Source organism: Schistocerca piceifrons, chromosome 4 (assembly GCF_021461385.2).
Source record: "Schistocerca piceifrons isolate TAMUIC-IGC-003096 chromosome 4, iqSchPice1.1, whole genome shotgun sequence".
NCBI classification, from domain to species: domain Eukaryota; kingdom Metazoa; phylum Arthropoda; class Insecta; order Orthoptera; family Acrididae; genus Schistocerca; species Schistocerca piceifrons.
Genome location: NC_060141.1, coordinates 30,355,700 through 30,379,660, shown reverse-complemented (window position 1 = coordinate 30,379,660; position 23,961 = coordinate 30,355,700). Strand labels below are relative to the sequence as shown.

Sequence of the window (23,961 nt, the reverse complement as noted above, 5' to 3'; positions counted from 1 at the left end):
TTTGTATGGCACACAGTTTTCAGCACAGAAAAAGTAACATCTGTTGATGTAGTAGTTCTGTCAGTAATTGAATGGTTTAATGTGGACAGCAGTTCTTACGGAACCACTGCTGAGCCGAGGAGAATAAAGAGAAACTAATGGGAACTGATATTGAATGATTTCCCTCTGTAGGAAAGAGGCTAATCATGTTTTAAGGGTAAATACTAAGAGAGCACAATCAAACTGAGTTGATGGAACTGTACTCAATTTTTTCTCTGTATATAACTTCTTAATATAGGATAATTTTTACAGTTATTCTGCAGCTCAGGCTTTCTTAAATATTCACCCTAAAATGGGCCTAATGTTAACAATGGATACCTCTTAGATGAAACAAAATCAGCTCTAGCTCCAGAGGAAGCCATTTGACAGTTAGCTGAATGCTAGGCTAATGCAGTCTGTCAAATCACAATGCTCACTTAGTCTGTAGATTATGAATCTTCAGCTTGTTCTATTCCAGAAAGCAATTTATTTCAGAAGCTGTAAAGATAGAATTTCTTATGCTGCCTATGCAATACAGTTTTCTTGCCACTCTCTACCCTCAGCAAACACATGTTCCCAGGGAACAGCTTTTCATTATGTGGACAAGTCATACCAGCCACTTGAGAAATTTTTTGTGTGTCTGCTAAAAGGAAACATGCTTACTATTAGTTTAGGCAGCCAGTGATATTGACATTGCTAACAGACATCACTCACAACAAAGTTTAAATTGTCAATTTTGTTAACGTTATTTAGTATCACACAATCCTGATATTAACTTGACTTAAGCTGTACCCAAATCGGCACCTTCAGTTTGCATCCACACAAGGTGCTAGTGAATCTGTGATAGCAATGTACTGCTACTGGTAAGCAGCTTTAAAGTCCTGTGTGGCTCACCTCGTTATGACTTGCTGCCTGTCTACAGAACTATCGTCACACACCACAATAGTACCAGTGTAATGGCTATTCTTGTTTATTCTCTTTTGGTATCATGGACTTGGTTCATAATGATTTGGGCTTATTTGTGGTGTTTCATTGTTTTGTCAATCTACTTTGGCACTCTGCTTGCTAGCTGGGCTGACTCTAGCTCTGTGATCCTGCAGGGATATGGGTGACAATGGAGACAGAGTCCTGCCCAACTCCATGGGCTCTCCTGGCACCCAGTCCTGGATGTGGGCTCAAGCGAAGCCTTGTAATCACTGGACCAGCCAGGCCTCCAACATTGTTATGCAGGAGGCAATGGACAAAGATATTGGCATCACTCTTTTGCCCTCCCGCACACTATCCGTCCCATTTAGTATTGCAGCATATCAACACCAATAGTGATCCAGAGACCAACCAACTGTTGGCATAGTAGAATACATTATTCCTGCAGAAACAATGCAGCAAACAGGTGATATGGATGTGATAAGAGACTCATCAGTGCACTATAAATTTTGTGGCCACATGGTAATAAACCACTTGCTGCAGTATCAAGCTATATACCTTGAGCCAAATGGCCATCAGTAAAATGGCCCTGCTTGCCCACCAATATCTCTGGCAAAGTGTTTTGTTCTTTCATGTTTATCACTCTTCACAATTTTCACTATTCAACTGATTTCTGATTTACAATGGAGTTCACTTCATGAATCCTGTTTCTTGCAAATCAAGTGCTACATCAGATTGCACTTCGGCTGTGTCAATCTCATTAATAGATTTTTGTGTTTTAATATTAGTGAATGATAACACAGTTGGCAACTTCAAATTTGCTCATCAGTGTAACGAGTGTTCATTAGTCATGGATCCAGAACTGACAGAACTCTGGTGGCCATAGTTCCACATAAACAAAATGAATAGCAATGGTCCCAGCACACTTCTCAGGGGTGCACTGTAAGTTACTACTACATCTGTTGATGACTCTCCATATAAGATAACACACTGTGTCCTCCTCACAACCACTTTCTACTTTCAGGGAATCTGTCAAGTCACAGGCAAAGAATCTGCAACATTGTCTGCAGTGCTGTATGGCAAGAAGTGTAATGGATCCAACACATAAATGTGTTTTACTTCTTTCATCTAGTAGCTAGTTATATGAACTTATGCAAATATTTTGCTAATTAGAAGAACCAAGTAGTTTTATATTTTCTGTAATGTGTTATTTTCTGACCAATTGTCACAGCCAGCAAGCTCATAAGTGAGCTGTAAGAAAAAAATTAAATCAAAATAGTAAGCAGTCCAGTAAATAGCAAGCAGCCTTTGCTGTAGACTTACAAGGTTTACCTCATCTGTGCAATTCTGCATATAAACAGTGCAACAAATCCTATGCTGAATCATTTATTAGGGATGTGACTGCTTAGCAGGTGACTGAGAAGTAGGATGAAAAACTACCAGATACTTCTCCACTGAAGTGTAGCAATTGGCTAAATCATTTGAAAATGCTTCTTCTGAAATAAAAGTTCTTAAGGACAAAAATGCAGTGTCTACCATGATTAGCAGTCAGCAAGTGAACAGAATTCACCTTCCCCTCTCAGAGTCCAACATCACAGAGAATTATTATGACACATTGTAGGTTACATCATAGATTAGCTACAAACAAGAGTGCCCATACGATAGATAGTTTGTAAGGCAGGGGGGCAATGTATTAAGTATTTATAATATTCTGGAAGATGAATGGTGACTTGTAAGTAACCATAAAAAACTTTCAGTTCTGACCCTGTTAACAAAACTGTGTAATATCAACTTTTAAACCATTTTCTTTGGGACTTCAGAACATATGACCAAATCAATCTGGCAGACTCTATCATTCTATTTAAAGATGTGTATAAGTTGCATAAAAAGTATGAGCAATTATTTGAACCATAACTCAGCTGTAAACACATTTTCAGGCAAATATATAATTAAAACACTCAGCTTCATCTTGCTTCTGTTACAATCAGCCAGTTCTGTTCAGACATGAGAGAGGCAGTTAATGCAGAACTAGATGTACTTCACTACATCCATTATCAGTACATAAGTGGTCAATGCCCTTGGTGATAGATATAGTCATAATGATGATATCTGAACTTCTGGTGATTTTGAGAGAGCCATTGCCATACAATTACAAACTGATCTGTACTAATTCAGCACCCAGAAGAATTACTACCAAAACTGGCCAGCAGCCAGTATTTTTCTACGATTAATCTTGTGTGCACATACTAAGAGTTCCCAGTAGATAAGTGAACATGTCAGGTCTTGTGCTCAATATGCTTTTTGCATTTACCATTGGAATTGCTTAACTTTAGATACTGTTACTTAGAGCAGCACTACAAGCTATTCTCAACTGCAAATTAACTAGATGACATTATTGTAACATAGTCGCAGGTGAGCATCACATGCAATGCCTCGAAATACCGTTTACCTGTTAACTGGAAAACAGTTTGCATTGTCAGCTCAACAATTGCAGTTTTCTTGAGCCCAGCATCGAGTACACATTGAGGTCACATCTTGAGCAAGAGCACACGACGTGGAAGTGGTCTCGTATCTCACTGACCAAGCTCTGTCCCATTACTTATATTACGTTATGAAGAGAGTAGATCAAGATAAAAAATAATGATTGAACATAACATGCATGTGGACTTTATTTTATTTAAGACTGATTGGTTCAAACTGCATCATAATCCAAGCTTTGGATTGGAAGATATTTAAATTTTAATTGAGTTTTTTGGGGCGTGAAATGGCCAGAAGGGACCATTGTCATATGGTGATCAGCTGTGGGCCCAGTAAAATGCAAGTCACCCAGACAGAGGCTCAGAGCGAAGTGTCAGAAAGTTTCTAGGGTGTTGGTGGAGGGATACAATGTAGTTTTGGGACACACCCCCATTAGCAACATACAGTCATGCTCTTCTCAAGTCCTAAGGCTAGGGAGTGCAAAAATAGTTTGTCTAGAAAAATATGTTTTCAAGTAGTAGAGTGACTGTAAAATTGTTTTATGCAACAATACGAAAGACTTGACACTGAAAGAAACAGTGTAGGACAAGATATTATCCAAAGTGCAGTCATGAGTAATGTAACTTGTCTGACATCACAGTCAACAGAAAAGTTAAAAATAGGGGTCACAGACCATTGTGCAGGTGGAACACATTGGGTGTTTGCTGAGGCTGGACTGGCTTTGGACAGTAGTTCTACCTACAGACTTTAATTTGTGTTTTTTAAGTATATTTTTGATTGTGGCTATACCTACAGACTTAAGACATTGGTAGTGTAAATGAACAAAGTTTACGCCATATCATATCTCAGCTTGCTAAAGCTTTAGTCAGGGTGTTGGTAGTGGAGTGAATGTTTAGCATTTGGCAGGAATGCTAGTGGGAGAGAAAGTGTCTCACCCAAGAGAAACTCCACTTGCTTCTGGAGCATGGTCGAGACTGTACTGGTTGGATTAGAGAGAGAGAGAGAGAGAGAGAGAGAGAGAGAGAGAGAGAGAGAGAAACAGCAGAATGACATTGCCTTGGGCAGAGCTTGTGTAGTACGTATTTCTGCCATTAAGCGTGTATAGTGCAACTCACTGCCAGTTCAGTGCCGACTGTGTTGTCGACCTGGCTTGTTCTGATCATCTGATTGTTTTTGCTACCATTGTTTTGTTCTTGTTTCGTTTTTTATTATGACAAGTTTAAGTGGACACTGTGCAGCTGTGAAACTTTATCTTCTACTCGGTAAAAATAGTGCTGAAAATGTTTTAATGTTGAAAACTGATTACCAAGATGACACTATGGGAAAAACTCAAGTGCATGAGTGGTTTGCTCAATTTAACAAAGGTGACATGTCAATTGATGACAAATCTTATCCTGGACATCTATCAACTGCCTGAATTGACAAAAATATTGAAAAAATTCGAGAGCTTGTGCATGGTTCCGCTGCCCCGAGCACCTTAAATGCCTGATCTGGCTCCGTGTGACTTTCTTACTTCCACCCGTGAAAAGGGGCATGAAAGGACACCGATTTGACAACATTGAAGAAATCAAGAAAAAACGAGGTAGGAACTGTCAGTCATTTCTAAAGGTAACTACAAAAAATGTTTTGAGCTGTGGAAGCACTGGTGGGACAAACGTATTAGTTGTAATGGAGAGTATTTTGAAGGGGATAAGATTGTTTTGTAAATAATTTGAGAACATATAGCTTTTACAAAATAATTCCAGTTTTCGTTTTGGTATCACCTAGTAATATAAGGCAATAATTACAGCTGTGCTGCAAATGCCAAACAGATTTGTGAACACCAATATGTAATACTAAGAGAATAAAGTAAAACCCATTGAAGTTGGAGAAACTTGTCCACAACATGTATGAGTTCTAAAAGAAGAAAAATTGCGTTTGCTCAAGGCAGAACCATAATTCCTTATTAAATAATACAAATAAGCTCCAATCTTTTTGGGAAAAGTAAACTATTACAATAAATTTACACCTAAGACAGCTCAAATTGTATATATCCTTTAACGGAGCTCCACAAAAAGGGCATGTTCTGATGCCTGTCAGCAAACTTTCTGAAACTAAAAATGGTCTTGAATTTTCTTTTGCCAAGCATGTGCCTGACTTCAGCACTGATATGCTTCAATATGGTATTGGTGCCACGTTGTCACACATTCATTTGTATTCATGTCAAAACCACTGACAGCAGTGCAGATGGACTGCTCTCAGATCAAAAAGGAGGTGTTAGCGGTAATCTATGGTATAAAATGGTTAAAATGGTATGACTCCTGTCTGGCATACAATTCAATCTGTTAATAGACCATAAGCTACTGGCTACACTTTTCAGCCCTCATAACAAGCTCCTAGATAAAACTGTATAATTATTGCAGCAGTGACCACCACTTCTAAGCAACTATAGATGTGACAGTATTTGCCCCCCCCCCCCCCCCCTCCCTCACAATCTTCAGCAGTGCAAGACCCTTCATCACCTTATGTGTCTCCACAACCATCAGCAGTAACACAGGCAAGAAGAAGCAGCATAACAGCCAGGAAATGTGCAACTCTACAGAATTTTTGATACCCAGCCTTAGATCCAGGACTAACTTAAATCAGAAACTTGCAGGTACACTTCCTACAATCTCTAATTACAATTTAGAGGTAAACAGTAACATCAGGACAAAGAGTTTAGGAAATGACAAACTTTGTATTTTTCACCACAATACAATGGGCCTAAGAAACAAACTTGACCAGTTGTCTGTTTGCATTAATGATAATGATACAATAAATGACACCCATATATTATGTTTTACTGAACATCATTTGAAGGAAAGGACTGAGATGATACAACTATAGAAGTACAATGTAGCAGCTTATTACACTACAAGTTCAATGGCTAAGGGTGGAGTAATAATGTATGCTAAAAATAATATACTGTACAACTCTATACATGTAAGAAATTATTGTGTTGATAAACATTTTGAGGCCTGTTGCATTGAACACCATATTAATACTCTGCCTATTTATGTGGTTACAGTTTACAGAGCTCCCTCAGGAAAGCTTAGTATATTTATCAAGCAAGTAGAATCACTTTTAACTTGCCTGTTCTCAAAAATCAAAGAAATTATCATGCTGGGTGACTTTAATGTAAATTTTCTTACTTGTAATAATTATAGAATAGATTTTGAGATTGTAATAAGCACTTTTAATCTGAGGGCAGTTGTTGACTTTCCCACAAGAGTGACAAAGTACTGCGCAAGTCCAATTGACAATATCTTTGTAGACAGCAACAGAATTGATAACACATGTGTAACACAAATCTTAAATCACCTTTCTGAGCATGACAGGTAGCTGTTAAAAATGTACAACGTAGGCCCTGCTAACAAGCATAGTTTTATTAACAGATCATTTAGACTAACCAACGGTTAGAATCCAGAAACCTTCAGCAGACATCTGCAGCAGTTAGAATGGGACACAGTATATAAGGCTAAAAATGTCAGAGATAAATTTAACGTATTCCTCAATGAATTTACTACCCATTTTGAAGCTACCTTTCCTAAGAGGATTTCAAAAAGTACCAACCTGAGTGATTACAGGAAACAATGGCTCACAAAGGGAATCAAAACATCCTGTAAAACAAAGAGAATACTTTATGTTTCACTCACAAAGTCTAACAAACCTCAGGTTAGGGAGCACTACAAATTACACTGTAGCATCCTAATGAATGTAATTAAAAATCCAAGAGCATCTTTATCAAATATGAAATTGACAGCTCAAATAATAAAATACAAACTATTTGGAAAGAAGTCAAAGAGGAACAGGAAAAATTTCAGAAGATACAGACAGCATTGAAGTGTGTCATAAAGGAAGCATGGTAAACAAAGGTGGTATAGTTGTCAATATTTTCAACAATCATTTACTGACAGTGGCAGATCAAAGTGGTTTAAAGGCTCTATGACTGAAGCCACGAACGTTCTTCAAAACGCAGTGCAGAACAAAATTAGTCGGATGCATATTCCTTACATTACAACCAATGAGACAGAGAACGCAATAAGCCAAAAGAAAAAGAAAAATTCCACTGTAGTGGATAATATATATATGAAAGCACTGCTGTAATTTTATTCTTGAAGTCCTCTGTCATATATTTAACGAGTCTATAAATCAAGGTACTATCTCCAATATATTCAAATATGCAATTGTAAAGCCACTGTTCAAAAATGTGACAAAGCTGAGTTTCCAACTACTGGCCAGTTTCATTGCTAACAAGTCTTTCTAAAATCCTACAGAAACATATGTTCAAGAGAATTGAGGATCATTAATAACTTAACATCTTTAATAAAAGTCAGTTTGGATTCCAAATGGGTATTTGAACTGAACATGCCATTTTCCCATTTGTCAACAAACTCCTCAAATCCATAAACAATAAAATGTCACCATTTGGAATCTTCTGTGATCTGTCAAAAACATTCAACTGTGTATATCACAAAATTCTACTTATGAGGGCTGAGCACTATGGCTTATATGGTAAAGTAGGGATGTGGCTCAAACCATATCTAGATGACAGAAGGTAGTACTGAATAATTCTGCAATGGCGCCTGCCTGTTGTTACTGGGGCACAGTGAAATGTGAAGTACCACAGGGCTCAGTGCTTGGTCCCTTACCTTTCCCCAATCCTTTTCAATGATCTGCCATGGTGTAAGACATAAAAAGCACACTTCACCCTATTTGCAGATGACAACCATTATGACAGAGAAAGTACCAAAATGCAGTCTAGAGAACTCTGTGACCGCTATATTCAAAGCAGCTCTAGACTGGTTCACTTCAAATGATCTGTCCCTCAATGTTAACACGACTCAATTCATTCAGTTTCAAACAGCAAACAAAAACTTGGAAAATATTGAAATAAAATGTGGTGCCAAATAAATACTGAGAGTTGAGTCTTCCAGATTCCTGGCATTACACGTTAAAAACACTCTAAACTGGTCAATTCAAATCATCGACATATGTAAAAGAATGAATTTGGCAGCATTTGGCATTTGCTCCACTTCATCTGTTAGTGACTGGGAAACAATCAATGCTGTGTACTTTGGACATTCCCATTCACTTATGATATTTGGCTTCATGTTCTGGGGAAACCAGTCATGAGCAAACAAAGTCTTTAGTGCACAGAAGAGGAGTAATCAAAATTAGCGGTAGAGTGGACTCTAGATACTCTTGCAGAAACTTATTCAAACAACTGGGTGTACTCACCATGCCATGCTAATACATTTTCTCACTGATGTGCTTTGTGAAGAATAATCATACAATGTACAGGACAAACAGTGAATATCTTACCATGATACAAGAAGTAATCATGAACTTCACAAAGATATAAAAAACCTCAGCATGGTACAGAAAGGAGTACATTATCCAAGATAAAAGTATACAATAAACTTTCAGCTTATGTTAAATCAGTCATCGGGGATAAGACTAAATTCAAAAAACAGCTACAACTTTATCTTTTGAATAGCTCTTTCTGTTCTTTACAGGAATGTATAATAATTAATGAAATGTGTCTAATTTTAAGCACTCCTATAAGAAATGACAATGTGGCAATGTATATCAATTGTTGACAATGAATTTTATATGAATTAGAATGTAAGCATTATTCGTTGTATAACTAACATACTACTGTACTCCATGTTGTTATTTGGACACTTGCACCTCATATATATGTTTACGTTACATGTTTACATATGGTTTAGATAGTAAGTCTCATTGCCATTTACAAATGGTTATTATTGTAATAATCCGACACTTTCTACATCCTAGCAATACACTCGCATCAAGGATCCATGGAACTCGAAAATAAACAAACAGCATTAGTTTACATATTGTTATTCTATTAATGTACTTACTTTCCCAAACATATCCAAACCTCAAAGTTTAAACTATTCCTTGATACATATGCATCCACACGCAAACCATGGCATCCATTGTACAGTCAGATCAGAATGAAACATCAATAACACACAAGTGCTGTCCTTGTGTATGTTCTCAATTCTTCATTAGGATTGCAGTCTGTTCCCTCAATGATTCAAATTGTATCTACACACATAAAAAAAAATTGCATCGCCCCAGTTCCCAGAACTCCTGGAGATAGGCGTTGCCTGTGGATACTGTACCACAGACACAGTCCCAAAGATGCAAACAACGATGCATGAGCAGCGCCTATTAGATGGATGGGGTCCGACAGCTGATCAGTTCCAGTCATTCCACCAGGAAGGAGGTACGCAACTTGTGTTGTCTGTAGTTCAACCATGTCTAGACAGTCAATACCACAGTTCGATCGTGCCCACATTGTTACTTTGTGCCAGGAAGGGCTCTCAACAAGGGAACTGTCCAGGTGTCTCGGAGTGAACCAAAGTGATGTTCTTCGGACATGGAGGAGATACAGAGAGACAGGAACTGTCGATGACATGCCTCGCTCAGGCAGTCCAAGGGCTATTACTGCAATGGATGACCGCTACCGAAGGATTATGGCTCAGAGGAACCCTGACAGCAACATCACCATGTTGAATAATGCTTTTCATGCAGCCACAGGACATCGTGTTATGACTCAAACTGTGCGTAATAGGTTGCATGATGCACAACTTCACTCCCGACGTCCATGGTGAGGTCCATCTTTGCAACCACGACACCATGCAGCACGGTACACATGGGCCCAACAACATGCCGCATGGACCGCTCAGGATTGGAATCACGTTCTCTTCACCGATGAGCATCGCATATGCCTTCAATCAGACAATCGTTGGAGACATGTTTGGAGGCAACCCAGTCAGACTGAACGCCTTAGAGACACTGTACAGCGAGTGGAGCAAGGTGGAGGTTCCCTCCTGTTTTGGGGTGGCATTATGTGGGGACCACGCATGCCACTAGTGGTCATGGAAGGCAGTGTAATGGCTGTACGACACGTGAATGCCATCCTCTGACCAATATTGCAACCATATTGGCAGCATATTGGTGAGGCATTCGTCTTCATAGATGATAATTCGCACCCCCATCGTGCACATCTTGTGAACGTCTTTCTTCAGGCTAATGACATCACTTGACTAGAGTGGTCAAGCATGTTCTCCAGACATGAATCCTATCGAACATGCCTGGGATAGATTGAAAAGGGCTGTTTATGGATGATGTGACCCAAAAACCAATCTGAGGGACCTACGCTGAATTGCCATTGAGGAGTGGGACAATCTGGACCAACAGTGTCTTGATGAACTTGTGGATAGTATGCCATGACAAATACAGGCATGCATCAAAGCAAGAGAACATGTCGCTGGGTATTAGAGATACCAGTGTGTACAGCAATCTGGACCACCACCTCTAAAGTTCTCAATGTATGGTGATACAACATGCAATGTATGGTTTTCATGAGCAATAGAAAGGCCAGAAATGATGTTTATGTTGATCTCTATTCCAATTTTCTGTACAGGTTCCAGAACTCTGGGAACCGAGGTGATGCAAAACTTTTTTTGATGTGTGTACTTATCAAACTCTTTCTCCATAGTGCCCATTTATCAAGAAAACAATGGACACTATCACTGAAAGGTCTTGTTTTTATTTTAATTTGGCACAGCAAGAAGATAACAAATATTTTTCATATGGATGGCATAACAAGAAACTGCTTTTCCATGTATCTGATCTAGCTGGATCGTATACGCACTTTTGTCCAGTCCCTGTAACACTGAACTTACGAGAAACGAAGTTAAAAAAATTTGCTGCCTCTCCTGTACACTCTGGTCTCTATAAGTTATCTGAAATAGTAATAATTCTTCATAATGCAACTCTTGATTTCTTCCAGCCATTTTGCAGTATTGTCAAATAAACATGAATCTTTACGATAGCTGATGTCTTTACAAATCTTTGAAATGATGAGTTGCAACAGCTGCTACCCAAAACACAATTTGCAGCACTGTTCAAGCAGGAAAATTATGACATAAAACATGCCATAATGCATTACACCTGTGGCTACAAAAACATATTCCCTAAACAATACCTCAATGAAAAGTAATGTTTATGTGATTTATTAATGCTTCCAGAAAAGGGGAGGGGGAGACAGGTGTGGTGTGTTTGGGCTTCTGTACATATACTGCAGTGGTAGTAAAAGTATTTCACATGAGTCTAACGGTATCAGCATTACTAGATGAGAAAAATGTACAGTTGTTCCAATGTAAAATTATTACTCAGTTTCAATTTGATGATACTAACTCCTTAACCTACAGTTAATGTTTTCACAAATTCACCCTCTCAAATCACAAGTAGACTGTGACTTCCCCAGTTTTCGAAATAAAATTTCTTACACAGTAGCTCCTCTGCAGTTGATTTAAATGTACTTGCTACTTGCTCTAGATACTCTAGAAAGTTTTCTTGGTTTCTCTGCTGCTTCTTTCATTATTTGAGAGACATATATCTGTGCTGAAGTTATAGTTTCTGCTTCTTTCTATCTTTTCTTCATTTCTGATAGGAACTTTTTGGATTGAGGAAACTTTATCCCAGTTACCTTAGCTTAGCCTGATCTACATTTGCACGTTTCATAACCAAGTCATGTGTTATGTGCATTAAGTAGCAGTTGCTCATTTGCAAGAGCAAATGCTGACTTAGCCATCATCATCCTTATGTTTTACATAAAGTGTATATTTCATCCTTTTTTGGTAGGTTACACAGTTCTGATCTTAATAGAGAGCAGTACTAATGGTTGCATGTTGGGAACAGCATATACGCAATGTATCTCCTTACTCAAAGACCGACTCAGGACACTGCATTCCCCCCCCCCCCCCCTATTGTGTTACACACAGTTGTTACCTTCACAAAACAGGAAAAAAGATTAAGTCCTTTTCTTTGAAAAGTGCCAGCACATTAGCTACAGAAAGACATGTGTGATGTGTATATCATGACTTTATTTAACTTTAATAAGAGTGTCATATGTTGCTCATTTCTACACCTACAACCTGAACCACTATGAAGTGCACAGCAGAGAGTATATCCCACTGTATCGGCTATTAGGACTTTTTCTCATTCCACTCATGTATCGAGAGTGGGAAATGAGATTGTTTAAAAGCCTCTATGTGTGCTATAATAAATCTTATATTATCCTCAATAATGCTATGGAAGTGATATATACAGGGTTGTAGTATACTCCAAGAGTCACCATTTAAAGCCAGTTGTCAAAACTTGGTCAGTAGACTTTCTCGGGACAGCTTCCGTCTATCTTAAGAGTCTGCTAGCACAGTTCTTCAGCATCTTAGTGACACTGTCACCATTTGTACTGTCCTCCTCTGCATATGTTCAATATCCCCTGCTTGTCCCATCTGGTAAGGGTACCACACACTTGAGCAATATTCTAAGATGCGCTGCACGAGTGATTTATATGCAATCTCCTTTGCAGACTGTCTGCACTTCCCCAGTATTGTACAAATAAAGCAAAGTCTGCTACCTGCTTTATCCAATACTGAGCCTATGTGACGGGTCCACCTCATGTCCCTACTAAGTGTTACATCCAAGTACTTGGGTTTACAGATTCCACCTGTGACTCACTAATATTACATCCATGGGATACTTTGTTTTTCCATTTTGTGAAGTGCACAATTTCACATTTTTGAACATTTAATGCAACCTGAAATCTTATCAAGGTCGGACTGAATGTTTGTACAGATTTGTTCAAACTGTACTTCGTTGCAGATAAATGCACCATCTGCGGAAAGTCTTGATGTTACTATTAATATTACATTGATATACACTACACTAACATTACATTAATGTAAGACTCAGCGTCCTCCCTACCAAGGAATCCTCATCCAGTCACATATTTCCTCTGATACCTCATATGATCATACTTTTGATAATAAGCATACGTGGGGTACAGAGGAAAATGCTTTACAGAAATCAAGAAATACTGCATCTTCTTTACTGCCTTGATCCTTGGCTTTCAGAATGTCATGTGAGAAAAGTGCGAGTTGGGTTTCACATAATCTATGTTTTCAAAATCTATTTCAGTTGGCATGGAGGAGGTCGTTCTGTTCGAGATATCTCATTATGTTTGAGCTCAGAATATGTTCTAAGATTCTACAACGAATGGATGACAAGGATATCAGGCAGTAATTTCGTGGATCACTTTTGCTACCCACCTAGTAAACAGGTGTGACTTGTGCTTTCTTCCAACTACTGGGCACTTCCCCCCCACCCCCTTCCCCTTCGAAGAGTCTATGATGGATTATAGTTAACAGAGGGACTAACTCAGCTGCAAATGGAATATATAATCTGCGAGGAATTCCATTGGGCTCAGAGGCCCTGTCCAATTTTAACAATTTCACTTTTTTCTCAATGTCACTGACACTAACATCTATTTGACTCATCTGGAAAGACTGCATTCAGTTGGCAAGGTGCCTCACCGCCATGTGCATCAAGCACATCACTGGTGTCCTACAATACACAAAACTGTTCTTGATGTGGAGACCAATTAAGGCAATACTCCTGGGTTTTCCTTTGTGAACGAACATCTGAATAGCGAGTTAAGCATTTCTGCTTTTGCTTTGCTACTCTCAACTTGAGTCCCAGTTTCAACCATGAGTGACAGAACACCAACTTTAGTGCCACTAACAGCCTTCATACATGAAAGTTAGTGTCCTGTCCTGTGTTGGGTTTTGTGAAAGATCATTTGATAGTATTCTGCTGCAGTAGTCACTGAAGAGTTCACACAATGCTCTCTTGACTGCCAAATGCATTTCATTTAGCATCTCTGTACCTATAGCCCTATGGTAATGATGTGGACTGTGTCATTTTACATTCACAGTCCACATTAATTTGTACATTTGGTCACTTTCTGAACATCATCTAAGGGATTTTTTTTTTTTTTTTTTTGAGTTAGTAATTCCTACCCACTATCTTTTATATGTTACAGTAATAGAAATTATTCTATGAAATAGGAGGTGTTGTCGAGGAGAAACTCACTCAGTTTGCTATCAAATTTTACTTTGCTGTCTGTTAAACATTTTATATCACCGGGTAAATGATCAAAAATGTTTTCTGCAGCACTGCACCCATTTCTGTGCTACAAACAACCGTAATGTGGAGTATTGAATGTTGTTTTCCCTTCTGGAACTGTAACTATGTACCTCATTGTTCCTTTCAAACTGTAGTGGATTATTTACAACAAACTCCATGAGGAAACAAATATATTGTGAAGCAATAGTCAGAATGCCCCACTCCTTGTACAGATGTCTACAAGATGACCGTGGGTGAGCACCACATATTATTCTTACATCATGTTTTTTGCACAATGAAGATTTACTTCCTTACAGATAAGTTACCCCAGTATGTTACTCCATATGACATTACTGAGTGTAAATATGCAAAATATGTCAACTTGCCGATTTCTCTCTCTGCAAGATTTGCAATGATTCTAAGCACAAACGTGGCTCAACTACTCTTGCTTTAGCAGTTCGAAAATGTGTTTTCTCCAAATTAAATTATCATCAATATGGACCCCTAAGCATTTTAAAGTTTCCACCCTATTTATTAGTTTCTCACCATGTGTTACACTTCTCATTGTAGTAGCTCTAGATATGCGGAACTGAACATGTCGTGTCTGTAAAATTCAGGGCGAGACCACCTATAGAAAACCAATCAATGATACTTTTCACAACTTTATTTACCATTTCTTCTGTTTTGTGTTTGTACACTTGGACTGATTACAATATTCGTGTCACCTGCAAAAAGAACTAATTCTGCTTGTTGTATATTAGACGGAAGAATTTTTACATATATGAGGAACAGCAGTAACCTAAGATTGAACCTTGGGGAATTCCACGTGATTTCTCCCCAAGTCAGAATTATGTCCATAGATTATTTTGCTTGAATTACTAAATACAATTTTCTGCATTCTTCTGGTTATGTATAACATTATCCATTGGTTGGCAATAGCATTAGTCTCATGAAGCATCAACTTGTCTAGGAAAATACTTTGATTCATGGAGTCAAATGCCTTAGATAGGGCACAGAAAATACCAACCAGTGCTATTTAATTATATAATGCTTGTAAAATCTGGAGAGTGAATGTGTAAATGACATTCTCTGTAGAGCAACCCTTCTGAAACCCAAACTGTGATTTGGTAAGGATACTATAATTAATGAGGTTAGATACTATAGTCTGGAGCATAGTCCCCCTTATAAAATTCCTCCATGATCCCCTTAGCACTGAATAGGGGACTATGCTCCAGAATGAACGCTGAAAGGCATAATCAGTCTTAAATGATGATGATGATGATGATGATGATGATATACTATTCAAGAACACATCATCTTCTCCAAAAATTTGGGGAATCATGTCAGCAGTGAAGCAGGTTGCTATGCTTTGTTTTATATCTATTACGCAGTAGTCTCTGTTTCTTTAAAAGCTTCTTTACAGTGACTGTGTAACATGGAGGATCTCTCTCATGATAAACTGAATTAAGTTTTATCACAAAGTTCAGATGCCCTGTTTCAGTTTTGTATTACCTGGCCTAAAACAGGTTCACACACAAGAATAGAACAAACTCTTCTCTGTTTCAATAGTGAGAATCTCTATGCAATAATGCCACTACTTCGTTTCTTAAATTAGCTGAAAGTGTATCATACTCAAGCGAATCAAAAATCAACACTGCTTGTACTGAGTTCCTATTATCAAACTAAAAAAGGTGAGAGTTGGCACTATGGTCTCTATGGCGATCTCAATTTGTGCATGCAAAATATTGACGACTTAATTCTGAACACCAAAATTGACAATGGTTCTTTTTCTCTATTTTTATTTGATACTTTGTGGCGGAGAAACTATTAAGTTCCTTCGGAAATAAAATTTACACAAACATCTTAAAATGAATATAGGAAACTTATCAAATTACAAAATAATTCGCTAACACCTGACGTGTGTGTTTATGACTTTAAGCTTTACACATGTAAGTTACGTTTCGCATCATCATAAACACTGCCATGTAATAAGGCAAATTAGTAAATCTAAATATACGGTATAAGACATTTTTTTAAATTTCTCTTCTTACTTCGAATATCCTGTGTCTACGGTCTTATGGTCCCCGCGCATTTCTCTTCCTCTTACAACGGACTTCTTCGCCTATATGTACATTTCAGAATTGTAGACTCAAAATACGCCACAACAGAAAGCTGTCAACACAGGATAACGGTATATTTGTAAGGTGTTTCAGCCGACTGCCACGTTTTAGGCATCGCTTGAATTCCCAATATGGGAATTAGCAATAGGTCATTCATTCATATTTTATTAGTATCAATAATTATCTTTTCTCTAAGTTTTTTAAGTGACTGCTCGTATTCCCCCACAGGAATGTTCAACACTCCAACTCTTCCTTTTTAAGGCCCGTCCACACGCAACGATCTGTCTGCGCAAATGTCTGCGCACATCACATCTGCACAGACAGATCATTGCGTGTGAACAGAAGATTTGCACCAACCTGAGGTGTGTGCAAACCTGGAAGTTGGAGTTGGAGGTTTGAGCGAAACCTCTCAAATCTGTCGGTTCAAACCACATCTGCGCAGACAAGTTGGAGCGTGTGGACAGGAGATCGTCGCAAATCTGGCGCGAAACAGCTGTTTGCTCAGTCTAGTGTTTGTATTTGTGTGCACAGGGCATTAAAATGGCTGATACTCGTCAGTGTTCTCGAGAGTTTGTAAGTGAATTCATTGAAATATACAGAAACCACCCATGTTTGTGGAAGATTAAAAGTAAAGAATATAGTGACCGAGACAAAAAGACAGCAGCATACAATGCTCTAATTGAAAAATTGCGGGCAGTTGGCGCCTCGGCAAACAGAGAAACGGCAATAAAAAAATAATTTCGTTGCGAACTGGCGAAATTATTTGCGGATGGATGTCGAAACTTATAATTCTCTCTTAAAGCATGTAACCCCTCATCTTATGAGAAAAATACTTGTATGAGAAGGGAAATTTCTCCTCATGAACGCCTGGCAGTAACATTAAGATTCCTAGCAACAGGAAGGAGCTACAATGATTTGGAATTTTCATCTGCAATATCGAAACAAGCATTGAGTGAAATAATACCCAACACATGTGAAGCTATTTACGCTTTCCTGAAAGATGAGTTCATGAAGGCAAGTCAAGTAAATTAGTCTGTCAGCGAACTGTTTACCGAAAAAGAGTTATCCAAAGTTCAGAAATCTAGAAGATCTGGTGTAGGAGTAGATCAAGTATACCAGCCAACGTTATGGTATTTTGATCTACTTGGCTTTCTTAGTGATCAAGAAACGCCAAGACCAAGCAGGAGTACAATTGAAGATGAAATTGGAGTGCCAATGTGCGAGGAAATGGAACACGAGGTTATGTAAAACAAAACAGGTTCGCCCTGCAACTCTCGCAGTAAATTTACGTGACAAAACTGCTTTCGCTTTAGCAGCCACTGTCTGCACCATTTTGACCGCTTTCTCTGTTTCCTGCGGTTGGTCTGAATGCTTTTTGCAACACAAGTTGTGAACACAGACCACAACAGAACTTCCTCCATTTCTATTTTTCAAAATAACTTAATTAAATTTTGACGTTTTCGGGGAGCGTAGTCGCTTGCCACTGATATTTCTTTTCTACACCGACAGATGGCGGGCGAGTAGTAGATTGGGGTTTGTGTCGTGTGAACACACCACATTTGCAGCGATCTTTTGCATGTACAGACATCTGCGCCGATATCTGCGCAGACAGATCGTTGCGTGTGGACCGGGCTGCTTGCAAAGATTGACCCATTCTATAAAGTGACCAAGTAGCATACTGCGAATCTCAGCCCGCTATGTCATCATTCACAGTTCTCTGTAACTCAAAACAAAAAGCAAAAAATATTTATTCAAGTGGTATTCCTGTCCTACTATATGGTGGATTTAGCACAATACTCCACCTTGACTAGCCTCTCAGTACCTGACGCTTCCATTGTTTGGCAACATTGCGCTTCGGCAATCTGCCGCGCGTAGCGCTTGAATCAAACTCGGTTATACTTGTTTTATCTTTGAATTAACAAGTAGTGGTGATAAATAAGTATTAAAAAACTAGTGATTAAACATTCTATTCGTACCTGCAGAAAGGAAAAAGACGCAATATGTCTGTCATTGGAAAGGTATCAATAGAAAAGTCTTCCGTAGCCTATAAGCTTTGCTGATTCGGAAGGAAAGTGATTTATTTTTACATTCACGGCAGTTTTAGAGCAATAAATTAGGTGCCTACAATGATAGGTGCGAAACATCATCTAGTAAACATGAGCCATAACGAATTATATAAAGTGCTTGATTTCGGCCTGGGTTCCGTAATCACCGCCATTATGAACTGATCTGGAGCTTAATGAGTTTTTATACAGTTCTTCACTCGGTTTCCACAAACAAATCACAGTAAATGAGCGGAAATTTGAATCTCCATAAGGAAATTTGCCAAGCCGAGTTGGATGATTTGAGTCTTGTTCAATCGCCTAATAACATTAAACAAGCCCTCAGTCATTCAAAAGTAAAACTACCACCTTGAAACGTAAAGCGCAACTGATTTAAAATTCAGTTTAAAACCATCACATTTAACAAATAGCTAATTTTATCGTGATGAAAAAGCAGAATCTGTACCACACACCCAACTAATCAGTGTAAATTAACCAAAAATAAATGTTCACTGCCTAGATCAACTGTAAGATAGTAACTGCTTTTACCGGTGTAGGCGCTAGGACTTGCATAGCATATAAATGTGTATTTCACATAATCCATTAACGTGATGCTTGACATCTTTTTTTCAGCCCGTTTTATATTCGTACTGGAGGAGCTCTTGTTCCTGGAGAGTTCGAATAGGTAAGCAAATAGTTTCTCTCCCCCCCCTCCCTCTCCCTCGAATATTCGATATTTACATGGAATTGTTTTATTTATTTACCACTGGATCGACATAACACTATGTTCTAGAACGATAATCTTTCTGTATGACTACAGCTACTGCATGCTATTACTTTATATAAACCTAGTCCCTAAATGAAATATACCTAATTTGTTGGATAAGTCAGTTTAAAACGTCAGAGAATCGCAAGGGCATAGCCCTTCCCATAGGACCATGCTTTGTAAAACACTGGAGACCCTAAAACAATCTTTGTGTGAAACGCAAGTTATATTTTTTCATGTTCTTATATTAATTAATTTTGTTTGCATTTTTATCTGCTGCACTGCATTTTAGCTTCAGCCACTTGCAGTAACTCATTAGGATGTTTGAAGAAGATACTAGGCTACATCTGTGAATGCAAATGTAATATAGTTTTTGAAGTTCCAGTACATTTTATGGTTATTCAATATGCATGGACTTTGGTGTAGATAATGATTTTTTTATTTTTAAATCTTAAATTTGTTGCAGATTACTTAATGATGTAAACGTTAAATTATTGAAAAATAATTGACATCCTGAGTTTTAATACTAATTGTATGTAGGTTCAACAGAATTTTTGTTTTCTGTGAAGACAAATAACTTTCCTGATGAAGATGGTGCCACTTTGCTCAATGTCTGCCTAAGTTTGGCTTTTAATGGTAGTAGAAAGGGCTGTGAAATTTCTAAGTTGGGTATCGGCTACCCTCATACTAACATGCAATGCAGTTTTTTTTTTTTTTTCTCTCCACGTAATGCTATCCTACATGGTTATGTTGATAACATTTTAAACTTGGTGTTAGTGCTTTAGCTGATAATATTAATATGTATGTGTTCACTTGTAATGATAACAGCAGCCATTTTGGGAACCAAGTGTTAACATGACTATGGGTTTGACACCACAGAGAAAACGAACAGCTTTGTTTCTACACTCTTATTAATGTTTAAGATTAGTTTGTGTTGTTGTGACCCGTATTACCACTACATAGTTCAAATTTGATTGGTCTGTGCATGACTGTGTGTGGTACCAATATGTTACAAATAGCCATGTGCAAAAATGTGGTTTTTCTGAGGGTTCATATCTTGGTTTCAGTTAATCACAGCAATGAGGGGTCAAGCGTTTCAGATAGTTCATGGCCTAGTGACCATTTGTATACCTATCAGAAAAATGAGCATACTGTAGCTATCCGACAGTACAGGATCAAAATTTAAAAACTACACACTTCCTCCAGGCAAACTTAGCAAATCGATTGGCTATTTTGCATTGGGTGGACCTTAGACAGCGTCTTTAAGTACGTTTTATTAATAGGCGATTCCTGAGAAAACTCCAAAAAATCATGATTTTTGGACACGGAAAGTACCAGTTATGGAGATGGCCATTTTTATGATTTCTATTCATGGCAGATCATCAAAAATTTTGCCATATCTTCTTAAGGTGAGATTCTCAGTGAACTTGAAACTTCTTTCGATATCATCATCATTGACTGAGATCCCAAGGTTCAAAGTTACCACACTTACGCATGCAATATCAAGTATGAGCTGTAAATTTAGTTTTATTATATCTTGCATATTATGATACAAAAGCAAACTTGATGTACAGATTGTGAATGTAATATAATTTGTACTTTATCACTGCAGCATTAAATCTGAAAGAAATACCATATGATATTAAACCAGTAAGTCTGATAAAAGCTGGAGGTGAACAACATTGCAATGAATATCGTGAAATAAACCCAATGGAGCAAGTTCCAGCCCTCCATATTGATGGACACACTTTGGTTGAATCTGTAAGTTAACACTTTATGTTTATTTTGTTTGTGAAGCATCTAATACCAATCATTTTATTTATAACAGACTATTTATATGATTAAAATGTTTAAAGGCCATTCTGTATCAAAAAAATATAATGACTATATAATGTAAATGGGTAGATAAAAAAATCTATCCACCAAGCAGTGGAAGGAGAACACAAACACACAGAAAGGTTTAACTTTTACAAGCTTTTCAGAGCTAGTGGTTCTGACTTCTGGCAGAAGAGTTGAAGGGGAAGGAAGAGGGTTGAAGAAAAAGGACAGGATAGGTTTAAGGAAAGGGGGTACAATTCAGAAAACTCCCCAGAGCCCCGGGTCAGGGGAGACGTACCGGATGGGATGAGAAGGAAAGACTGATTGTTGGGGACTGCACCAGGTGAGATTTGAAAACTCGAGAGGTTAAAGGTGCAAGACAGGATAATATACAAAGCAGAGATTATTTATAAAACATACTGCATGAGTTAATAAGCAGGTCTGAAAGTGAAAGATGTAGAAAACAAAAATAAAGTGAAGAAAGGAGTAGTTACTGTGAAGAAATGCTGAAAAGGAAGGAATTTAATGTAAATTAAGGCCAGGTGAGTGGCGAGAACCGAGGACATGTTGTAGCACTAATTCCCACCTGCGGAGTTCTGAGAAACTGGTGTCTGGGGGAAGAATCCAGATGGCACATGTGGTGATATAAGCACCAAAGACCAACTACACTTCCATCCTCATTAAACCTACTAACAAACAACAGTACTTACATTTTGACAGCTGACATCCTTTCCATGTCAAACGTTCCCTCCCATACAGTCTTAGCATTTGGGGCAAACATATTTGTACAGATGCAGACTTCTTACAGCGATACACCAACACTCTCACATCAGCCTTCACTGGATGTAATTATCCCAACAGGCTAGTTCAAAACCGGGTTTCCTGTGCCATCACAACTGATCTGAAACTAGTGATCACTCCTAAAATCAAGAGCACACCACTTGTCACCCAGTATTATCCTGGTATTGAATGTATTAATCAGCTACTTCGATAAGGTCGTGGCTTCCTAAAACCATGCCCTCAGGTGAGAGCCATTCTGTCTGAGATTTCGCCCACCACACCTAGAATAACTTTTTGTCATCCTCCTAATCTCTGCAATATACTTCTCAAATTCTATGCCTCTTCTGCACCCATCTCCCTACCCTATGGCTCCTGCCCCTTTGACCATCCATGATGCAAGACTTGCCCTATGCACCTATACCAGCCCTATAACTGACAAAACACATACTATCAAAGGGAGAGCCACCTGTGAAATGGGTGTCATATACCAGCTTTAATGTAAACACCATTCGACCTTTTACATCGGCATGACTACCGCCCAGTTATCAGCAAGGACGAATGGGCATAGGCAGAGGGTGTGCACCCGCAACACACAATATTGTGTTTCAGAGCGTGCTCTACAACATGACAGTCATGACCTCGGTGCCTGTTTCACAACACGTGCCATCTGGATTCTTCCCCCGGCCATTAGTTTCTCAGAACTCCGCAGGTGGGAATTAGTGCTACAACATGTCCTTGGTTCTCACCACCCACCTGGCTTTAATTTACATTAGTTGCTTCCATCTTAGCGTTTCTTCACAGTAACTACTCCTTTCTTCGCTTCACATTTTTCTACATCTTTCATTTTCTGACCTGCCTGTTTTTCACCACCCCCTCCCACTTCTGTTACATAGCCTATAATGCACTTAGTTTTTCCATTCTTATTAACTTGTGCACAATGTTTTAATACTAATATCTGTCTTGCATATTAACCCTGTATTCCACCTTTAAGCTCTAAGGTTTTCAAATACTGTCCAGTGCAGTCCCCAACAATCAGTCTTTCCTTCTCATCCCCTCTGGTAAGTCTCCCCTAACCCAGGGTTCTGGGTGAGTTATCTGAGCTGTACTCCTTTCTCTAAACTTCTCCAGTCATTTTCCGTCACCCCTCTTCTTTCCTCTTCAACTCTTCTGCCAGTTGCCAGAAGAAGGAACCACTGACTCCAAAAGCTTGTAGAAGTTAAACTTGTGTGTGTGTTTTCTCCTGCTGCCACTTGATGAGTAGATTTTTTATCTATCCATTATTGTCAATAATTATTTTTATGGTTAAAAATATAGCGAGTATTTTTTAACCATAGAAAACACTACTTTTTGTCAGTGAAATTTTCAGTTGAACATTTTAACTCAAAGTTCAGTGATGGAAAATAACAAAGAAGACCCATGTGTTTATATAAAAACAACACATTGCTGTGGGTGTACATCAAATGGATGCTGCCATATGTAGGGTCATAGGCTTAAAACCAGTTGGAGCTAAAGTAATTTTTGTGTGTAAAATATTTGTGACCTTCTGGTGTCATTTTGTTTGTCGAAGCAGGCTATTGAGTGTAGCTCATTGCCTTATCCTTCAAAGTGTGCAGCCTTTGTGGCACCTATCAGTCCTGTTGTGTTGTATTGTTCCTCCAACCATTGTGAACTTAATTCTGCTTAAGGGATCCTAATGATCTATGCTCAACAAAATAATAGCACTCATTGTGACTATTGGCTATCAAGCATTGAATGAAACCCAGAAGATAAGTCCTAATTAGGAAATTTCATGCAAGGTTAATCATAGTAAATACGTTCAGGTTTCAAAACAATGTTCTTCTAATGAAAAAAGAAGAGAATACCATTAAACAGGGTGCCACCTCCTTCACTCATCGAATTACAAAGTAAATAATGGGACTCGGGTATTGTCTAAATCATTATCAGTGCACTCCCTTAGCCCAGTTAGAAATCAAATCACTACACCATA

At 38.3% G+C, this 23,961-nt stretch overlaps 2 protein-coding genes across 4 annotated transcripts in view; one reads left to right on the top strand and one right to left on the bottom strand.

Annotated features, from left to right (window-relative positions):
- The window catches only part of LOC124794650 (protein O-mannosyl-transferase 2), a 194,383-nt gene extending 175,972 nt beyond the window's left edge, over positions 1-18,411 (bottom strand). Inside the window, exons 1-2 of one of the 3 annotated variants that reach the window (XM_047258174.1) lie at positions 16,500-16,819; positions 7,012-7,058 (exon numbers count right to left, since the gene is read on the bottom strand). Coding sequence is in view for 1 of the 3 variants with exons in the window: in XM_047258173.1 (XP_047114129.1) it covers positions 16,500-16,540 (41 nt within the window). In the remaining 2 variants the exon portion in view is untranslated. Of the gene's footprint in view, positions 1-7,011; positions 7,059-16,499; positions 16,820-18,370 lie in introns of those variants that run through there. The other 2 variants (XM_047258175.1, XM_047258173.1) reach the window with 2 other exon arrangements.
- Positions 18,412-18,429: 18 nt separating this feature from the next.
- Positions 18,430-23,961, top strand: part of LOC124794652 (probable maleylacetoacetate isomerase 2) — a 58,066-nt gene continuing 52,534 nt past the window's right edge. Inside the window, exons 1-3 of the mRNA XM_047258176.1 lie at positions 18,430-18,586; positions 19,244-19,295; positions 20,989-21,137. Coding sequence (XP_047114132.1) covers positions 18,569-18,586; positions 19,244-19,295; positions 20,989-21,137 — 219 coding nt within the window. The 5' untranslated portion in view covers positions 18,430-18,568. The remainder of the gene's footprint in view (positions 18,587-19,243; positions 19,296-20,988; positions 21,138-23,961) is intronic.